The sequence below is a fragment of the Cyprinodon variegatus genome, unplaced genomic scaffold (assembly GCF_000732505.1).
Source record: "Cyprinodon variegatus isolate N-32 unplaced genomic scaffold, C_variegatus-1.0 Scaffold1341, whole genome shotgun sequence".
Taxonomy (NCBI): Eukaryota; Metazoa; Chordata; class Actinopteri; order Cyprinodontiformes; family Cyprinodontidae; genus Cyprinodon; species Cyprinodon variegatus.
Genome location: NW_015151794.1, coordinates 25,263 through 33,931, shown reverse-complemented (window position 1 = coordinate 33,931; position 8,669 = coordinate 25,263). Strand labels below are relative to the sequence as shown.

Here is an 8,669-nt window from a genome sequence, read left to right as displayed (position 1 = left end):
AACCTTTCAGACCACTCAAGTCTTCTGGTTCAAGTCTCTCTGTATCACCAGAACCAAGAGTGGAAACATGGAGTAACAGCATTTAGTTTTTATGCTGCACTAAAGTAGAATAAACTCCTAAAAAAATTGCTAAAATGCTGAAATCCTTAATTCTTTCAAATCACTATAATAAAACACATTTACTTAAAGATGACTATGACTTTTCTATTTAAACTATTAACTAAAAGTGAGTTAAGTTGTGAGTTTCAGTCTATGGTCCAACTTTTTCTGCATGTTTCTTCATGATGCCACTGATATGCACTTAAATATGTTTTTTTCTTATGTTTTTGTTGTTTAAAATGTGCTAATATTTGTTAAAATGGGGTTTATAAATACTGTAGACTTGCCTTGCTCCGCCTTGCTATAGATGCCTGTCCTTAGCAGGGGATTTCAGTCTCTACATGTGTAATGCTGACATCTAGAGCACTTGTAAGGCCTTTACTTTGTCGGGAACAAAAGAAATTGATGACCATATATCATTGTTTCATAATTTCAAACTTGTATACTATTTTACATCAGACTTTCTTCTAAAATCCTGCTAAAATACAATAACATTCATGAATAATTAAAGCATATAAGGTATTGTAAGCTGTATCCAACAGTTTCTTTTTTTGCATTAAAACTCTGGAATAAAGTAAATAAAAGTTGAAAAAAGCAAAACTACTCAGAATATCATCAATACCAACAGAACTATCTAAAAAAATTCATGATTTCATTTAAATGAAAAATTTCATAAAAGATCAGTCTTTTTGGAGACAAGGCTCTGACTTTCCAAACATGAATATTTTTACTCCCTGTCATATAATATTTGAATAACGGCCAATTTAATGCAGGCATCTATTCACTATTCCCTGCTGTCACCCAACATTGAACTTGTACCTTCTTGAGAAGAACAATACCAGGAAAATACTTCTAAATAGAAGAAATAAAGGTTCATTTGTTCAGAAACGTGTCTTTGGATCATGAGAGACCACATGTTTTACCAGCTTTAATACGACTAATGAGATCCTTCATGTTTGCAGTTTGGGAGAAAATCGAACAGTCAGTGTCATGTGAATTCAATTAGAATAACAGGAGGTTTTCCTTTTAAAAACAAAATAAATAAATACATTTTTACATTGAGGCTTGCGCATTAAGAATTGTTTGATTTAAAAAAAAAAAGAAAATGTTTAAGTAAATTATCAGATAATGTATTTAAATCTGGGGGAAAAAAACAGTCATATCCACACACAGACTAAGATGAGTCTGAGTCTGTATGTGAGTCTGGGAAGAGAGGAGATCTTCTTCTACCAGCAACAGCGCCATCTTGTGTCGCTTTTGTGATGCAGCCTCACAGAGTTTTGTCACAGCCCTGCTGCCTGCTAGGGATCATCCTGGTCACATCAATGTTGTTGTTGGCAAAGGTCTGCCTGGCCTTCTCCAGGGTGGTGTCCGGAAGGCTCCGGGTGCGGCCCAGGATCCAGGCGAAGTCCACATGGAAGAGCCTGAGCACGTCAGTGCAGGAGTACACCAGGGCAAAGTTCACATAGTCAGTGGACAGAATCCAGTATGGGGTGTAAGGCAGGACTGGGTGGAAAAAACACAAACATTCAGGTCAAAAAAACTGCAAAATGAGGTGTTGTTGCTCCTATTTGCATCAATGTCTCCCCACTGACCATAAGAATAACTTATTCCCAGCTTGGCTGGATTCTTCGGATCCTCTATCACACCTGTTCCTCTGATTTTCTTCACTTCTCCTTTTCTGTCAAAGACACACAAATTTGTGCCACGTTAAACCATCCCAACAATTCGACATTTACACAAGGTACCCGCTCTCAGCCACTCACAGTATTTCCGAGCTGACCACTCGAATGGAGTTGTCTGTCATCAGAGTGAAATTGGTCTCGATGCAGCGTCCCTTCTCAAACTGGGCCGGCAGCTTGGCAATTTCAAACCATCTCCCCATGAACTGTGAGGGACAGGGACACGCAGGTTCAGAGCCAATTTACAGCGACGTGAGAGGAGACTATGAATAAATCTACATACTGGAATGGGTTTATAGAAACCTATGACAGGTTACCTTTCAGACATACCCTCTACTTGGAAAGGCATGACGTTTTAACTCTGCAAACTAATTTTTTTCCCTGAAGTACAATATACTCTAAAATGTCTTATGTAGTCTGCACTTGCACTTTTCTTTTACATTTTGCTTCTTTTAATAAATACATCTACACACTAAGTTGAAAGCTGTTATGGACGAGAAGGAAACTGAAAAGAAATCAAATTTCAGTCTTGTGATAAAATTGTGGAAAAAATCTAAAATACATTTTAGACAGAAACAAAACACATTTGCCATCACTGATTTTGAAATATATAGATTTTTCTAGCTGTTATTTTATGTCACTTGCTTCCAGCACCCCCATCCTTCACTGGCTGAAACACCAAAGGCTTTGAGATCTTTTTTTCTCATTTTAATTTTTTATGATACATGAATAATTCAGTTGTATTTTTTTAATTCAGAACATTACGCACAAGATTTATACACCTGGAAACTTCAGTCAGTAGAAAAATTGATTTACTACATAACTTATATATATTCTGTATTAAAGTTACTTTCAAAAATGACATTTTGACGCTTTGAAGAAAAAAAGGAAGAAAAAAAAAGCACCTTAAGTGTAAGATTTGAATGTTTATGTAGAAGGTAATTTTGTTTTTTATTATACAAAAAGATATGTGGTTGTTCAAAAGAAATGTAGGACTCCTGCTGAGAGCCCTTGGCTTTACCTGTCTGAGGGTGAAGGCGGGCTGGACTTCTGGTTCTGGACATGGACCCCAGTGGGGAACCTGAGCCCGAATGATGGGGAGGATAAGAAGAAAAATCGAAGCCAAGAACATCCTCATGATAACAGCAGGCTGCTCTACCGGCAGAAAAACAAAGGTCATAGATTTTCTTTTTTATTTCAGGAACTAAACATTTTAAACCCAGTTTGACCAGAAATAAACTTTCCACTTAAAGATAAAGCAAATGTATATTACCTGTTTCGTTTTGCTTTGTAGATCCGTGCTCTCTCCTCTCAGATTCTAGAGTTTGACTCCAAGACGTTTTCCTCCACAAGGTTTTAACACAACTTGGTCATCAATGGGATTCTTTTTTTTTTCTCCAGCTTTATTACAGACGTAAAGTCAGTTATTAACAAATGAGAGTCATGGGGGACGTACCAGCTGGAATGTTACAAAATTATCAGAAGGTTCTGCTGCTTGAGGAGGGCAGCAATAGGAAATGTTGATCCTGTTTTCCTATTTTTCTGTTTTCTTTTTTACCTATCCAAGTTATGTAAGTTAATTGATTCCTGAAAGATTGCATGCCGATAGGATTTTTTTTTTTTTTTTTTTTTTTTTTTTTTTTTTTAAGTTTTCTCCATGTTCAATGTTGAATACATCCTGTATAATATGTTAGAAAATGTCAAAAGTGTAAAAGCATCAGTAACCTGATTTCCTTTCTGTGCACACTTTCTAAAAATTTTTAGATGTCATAACTTCCCAGCTACAAAGCATTGTCATCAATGTGACATGAAATATAGTCCAAAAAAGGTTTCCCTGCATTGTTTGGCCGGAACTCTCGAGTGGGGGCCTAGTGATGAGGGCATAGAGCTTGGTATTCTGAAGTTCTGAGTTGGAGCCCCACTCCCACAGACTGCCACTCTGAGTCACTGAGCAAAACCCTTAACCCAACACTGATCCCCGGACACCACACAATGGCAGCCCACCGATCCTCAGGGGGATGGGTTGAATGCATAGGAAAATTTCTCCAATGTGAGATCAATAAATTTCAATTAAAAAAAAAGATTAAATTGCAGATAGTGAGAATGGAGCTTTCTAAACAGTTGACATAATCTCACTGTACACAGGTATAAGTCTAGTTAAATTTCACTGGATTATCCTGATTTACTAGTATGTAATCAAGACAGACTGTAAAATGGAAGAAATCAGTTACATGTTAAGATGGTGAAGAATTTTCTGTATTTCCAAGAAATGTTGATGCAATAAGATTAATAGAAAACCAAGATCAAATTCCTTGTTTATGTGAACAAACCTGGCCAACAATGATAACTCTTTTCTGTTATCATTGGTCAGTGGAGTCTACATCCACAGCTGGAAAAGAATCAGTTCATGAAAGATACTAACATTTTTGGAACAGCCTAGCAAGGGTCCAGAAATAGATCATACATACATGAAAACATGCCGTTACCTGAAGGAAGGCCGTTGGATGCATGGAGAGCCGTTGCAAGGTGAAAAAGTTCAAGATGTGGAGAGGCTGTTAATCTACCAAACAGCGTGAATACAAAGACAGAAACAGACTGACTAGAACTAGCTGTCATTATTCAGAGAGCAGAATATAACATATTTTCCAGGTTTGGAGAACTTGCAGATAAAAAAAAATAACAGAGCGTTTTCACTGTTAAAACATTTGCATTCTATTTTTATAGCCTTAAATAACTAGTATTCATTATGCAACACTTATGAATGCTGCTTTGTAATTGTTCAGGGTAACCTTTCTTCTTTTAGTTTGCATTAAACCTGTTACTCTGTAAAAACAAAGTCAATATTTTGTGTCCAGTTTATTTAAATTTTATGTTATTTTCTCAAAGTACTTTTTGAGTTAGAGAGGATGTGAAGTTGTGAAATCCTAACTTACTATTCGATCAAAAAAACAGGAATAAAATGAGGCACAAAAATAAAGAACAATTTTTATGAAAATGCTGAAATTGTGGACAATCCAGAAATGGAAAATAGAATAAATGTTTATCTAAAAAGAAAACAAATAAGGGGAAGAAAGGATTTCAACAGTAAGCCAGAGTGGTCAGAAAACAAAAATCTAATTTCCCTGACCTTATTTAAAAATATTATGAAGTTAGAGGAAAAAAACTAAAGATTAGAAGTTAAGCAAATCAAATCCCTTCCAACAGGTCAAAAAAGTTGGGACAAAAAACACTCAAACGATCTAATAATTCTTAATTGCAAAGGGTAATGTAAAGTCATGTATTTACTAACGTTTATTCCCATTAGCCTTTACAAGCATGTCTGCATTTAAACTTTTCAAACTTTTTCTATGGTCTCCTGTAGTTTTGTCACATGTGAATCAAATCCTCGTCCCTGAACATGATAATATGTGTTCTTCTGAGCCTAACTGCTTCCTTTGGTGTCATCCAATCTGAGTTTCTGTGTAAGCTTGACTTTGACTAGGCCTTCAAACAAAAACATGCTTTGCTCACAAGCATATTATTGTAGCGCTGGTTAAATACTTTTTAGTTCAAAGGTTTTCTCTCAGAATTATCTTACATTCAGCCCCATCTGCCTCCAATTCATTTAGACCAGGTTTCCTGTCCCTGCTGAAAACATTCCCACAGTATGATGCTGCCATCACCATATTTTGATTTAGGGATAGTGTGATCTGTGGAAAGTACAGAATGAGTTTCCCATCCTAAAGTTTTTTGTTTTGTTTTTTATGTTGGCCAAATAAATAGATAAGTATCAAAGCATAACATATTTTTTTATATTTTTTCCTGTGTGAAGTGTCCAATCTGCATCATTTTCCTTCGGCTTTGCAGTACTAATGCACTCCTTTGGATGCATCTATCATATAAACCAATAAAATACATTGACGCTTGTGGTTGAACCATAATGGGGAAAGGTTCAAGGCATATGAATATTTAAACAATTCCCTTTTTCACGAGATAAATAGATGTTGTGCAGCAAAATAAAAAAGTTTGAAACCTTAAGTAATTTCACATAAGACACAAGTTGTTAGACCCTGAGTCACTGAGCTGACATTTTACTATGGAAAGAGTCCTGTTGCTCTTTGATAAAATAGATATTTTCATCTAAACACTGTGAATGGCATGCAACAACCTATGAAACGCTGGCTGCTTCTAGACAAAGCCCCCTGGCAACAAACACGTTTAAATTAAAGTAGAAAGAAAAGATCAAAAGGCTCAATTTCTTGCTCATCTTTTTCAGAGAGGAATGACTTGTTAGCTTTAGCCATACACATCAAAGCCTGGTTAAAGCAGAGGCGACTGCTTTCTTCCTGAATAAAAGCAACGAGCTTGACTGGTCAGAAGATCAAGGAAAGAACCAAGCAAGCAGCCAAATGGGCTGCAGCATAATGGGAAATATGAAAGAGTTGAGAAATATGTTAAAGATACAGGATGAAAAGATGGGTTTCTGAGGACACTTCTGAGTCTTAATTTTATCATAGGGTTGTATATTTTGATTTTCTTTTTTGTGCTGGTATCCTTTCCACTAATGTTTAGTGAATTTCAAGCATCGTTTTAAATTGCTTTCAATCAAAAGTTTCCAGGTTCCAATCCCTACCTAGTGGCTTTCTACATGTAGCAGGCCTGTTCTCCTTATGCTTAAATGGGTTCTCACCTGATATTCTGACTTTCTTCCCACGGTTGTCCTTAGGTACAGTAAGAGAGAGAGCATCCACGATTGTTTGTTCTCTTTCTCACTGTTTCCCTATGATGGACCTGTCAGGGTGTTCCCTGCCTCTCAGCCCATGATTACGGGAAATCAGCTACAAAACTTTTCCACAAATAAAAGTGCATCTGTCAAAGAAGGAGGCAAAACCTGAACAACACAGAACAAAACCTTTTTTTTTTTCTTTTACGGGAGCACGATCAGGAAATGTGTTTTAGTTCATGCCTCTATCACTTCAGAACCTGGTTTGAAATCTAGCGAGTTTATCTGTTTTTCACTATGTATGATTTTCTAAAAGTCAGATATGTGAGGATAGTCTTTTTACTATATTTCTCATTCCCATCCTGGTTCCATAATCGTCATCCCTATATCCATGTCCTATATCTGTCCCACTCATCTTAACTTCCTTCTACTCCATCATCTCTAGCTCATTTCTCCATCTTCCCTATCTCTTTTTGTCTTACCTTTTCCTCCACACTAAGTTCCCACTCAGTCATCTTTCCATCCTTATCCATTACCCCTAACCCTTCATCCCTAATTCCAACTTCCTTTAGTTGTCACCCCTCCTCTATATCTCCTACAGCCTTCATTTCTACCCCTAGTGCTAGTATTCTTTCTTCCTATCAAACATCCTTTCTACGCTTTATACCATTTATTCTCACCAACTGCCCCAGACTTTTTCCCATACTGCTTCTCAACATCTCATTCATTCTGAAACATTCTTATTCTAGGATCTGGATCCATTTTCACCTGGTTCTAAGGGTTGGTTCCAGTAAGCTTCAACAGCAGGTCTCCCCAGATGTTTTCAATCAAATCTCCATATAATCTTCTCCTATTACATTACTAATATATGAGGTTCCATTTGTGTCAAAAATAAGCAGATGTAAAATGTCTAGATGTTGTGCTATTGTTGCATATGTGTTGTCTGCATATGTCTAAGTTGCACATGTATTTGTTGCATATGTAAGACAAAAACTGATATTGAAGCTTGGAGTTTGCTGCAGTTAAATTGGACACAAACGCAGTGTATGCCCACCCTGCATATGGGCTCTGCTGTTCTGACTTAGAGCAGTAAGTATTGCAAAGGGAGTATTGGCTTTCTATGTATTGTTAGTGTTTGTTTGAGTTACTAAAATCTGGTAAGGCGCTCTGTTAAATAAATAATGCAAAAGAAAATAAATCAATTTTGCCTCTAGATTGTAAGGCAGAAAAGACAATAAAATGTTTTTTTTTCAGCTATTCCACATTCTGCAGTCTGAGTTTTTGTGGCCACTTGAGGGCAGCACAAGACTTTTTAGGCTGTCAGGCTCCAAAGTTAAATGATATATGATCCATGTTACCCTTTGTTTGGTAAATTAATTAATTACAAGCTGTTAATTGGTAAGGCTGTTATATTACCTCATATTAAGCTTTCTGCTGTCAGGCGTTTGCTTCATTTATATATTAAAAAAGGACAGTTTTCAATTTAAAAAAAAAAATAAAGCCAAGTCAATATTACCGCCTGGCCTTTTAATAAATTAATTTAAGTGTGTTTACTAGACAAAAAAGATTTTTGATCTGTGTCTAGGTCACTTTTGTTTTTCTAAAACGAAAAAGTTGTTTTTTATTTGCACACCTAAAAGATGTTGTGTAAGAACGGCAGCCGAGAGTCACATGCCAGTGCATATGCAGCCATGCTGTAGATGCTCCTGCAGCTGTGCACACATATACAAACTGTACATTATCACAGAGGGAAGGAGGAAAGGCCTGCATGTGTCTAGTAGCACATGTGTACATGAGCTTGAGAATGTTTCCTGCTGGTCAGGGGAAGACAGAGGTCATACCCTCAAGGACAAACTCCCATCTGAACTGAACCGACACTTCTGGGGATTTGACTCATATCAAAATAGTTTTTTTTTTAAATACATAGGATACAGCAACAGTATGGTTGAAATATGTTTCTATCCTCTATATATGGCAAGTTTAGGTTTGCATCAGTAAATGACTTATGGTTGCCATCATAGGTGGACAAAGACTAACTGCTGAAATAATAAACCACAATCCAAGCCTAAAATAAATGGAAAGAAATAGCATTGTTTACATTTGAGAGGAATGGGAGATCTTACAAGCCTGCATAGATCATCCTAACTATGTAGTTCAGAACTGGCAGCACCCTTTTTTCTGCAAGA

General features: G+C 36.6%; 1 protein-coding gene across 2 annotated transcripts; it reads right to left on the bottom strand.

Moving 5' to 3' along the window:
• Positions 1 to 404: 404 nt before the first annotated feature.
• LOC107102916 (apolipoprotein D-like) lies at positions 405 to 3,175 on the bottom strand. Of its 2 annotated transcripts, none has more exons than XM_015402379.1 (5): positions 3,055 to 3,175; positions 2,803 to 2,931; positions 1,866 to 1,987; positions 1,695 to 1,780; positions 405 to 1,605 (listed from the first exon to the last, which is right to left on the bottom strand). In XM_015402379.1, the coding sequence occupies exons 2-5, from the start codon at positions 2,917 to 2,919 to the stop codon at positions 1,370 to 1,372; spliced, it is 561 nt and encodes a 186-aa protein (XP_015257865.1). In that variant the 5' UTR covers positions 2,920 to 2,931; positions 3,055 to 3,175; the 3' UTR covers positions 405 to 1,369. The 2 variants fall into 2 exon arrangements, with proteins under 2 accessions (XP_015257865.1, XP_015257866.1); XM_015402380.1 differs by having other exon boundaries at positions 2,803 to 2,936; positions 3,055 to 3,129.
• Positions 3,176 to 8,669: the final 5,494 nt, after the last annotated feature.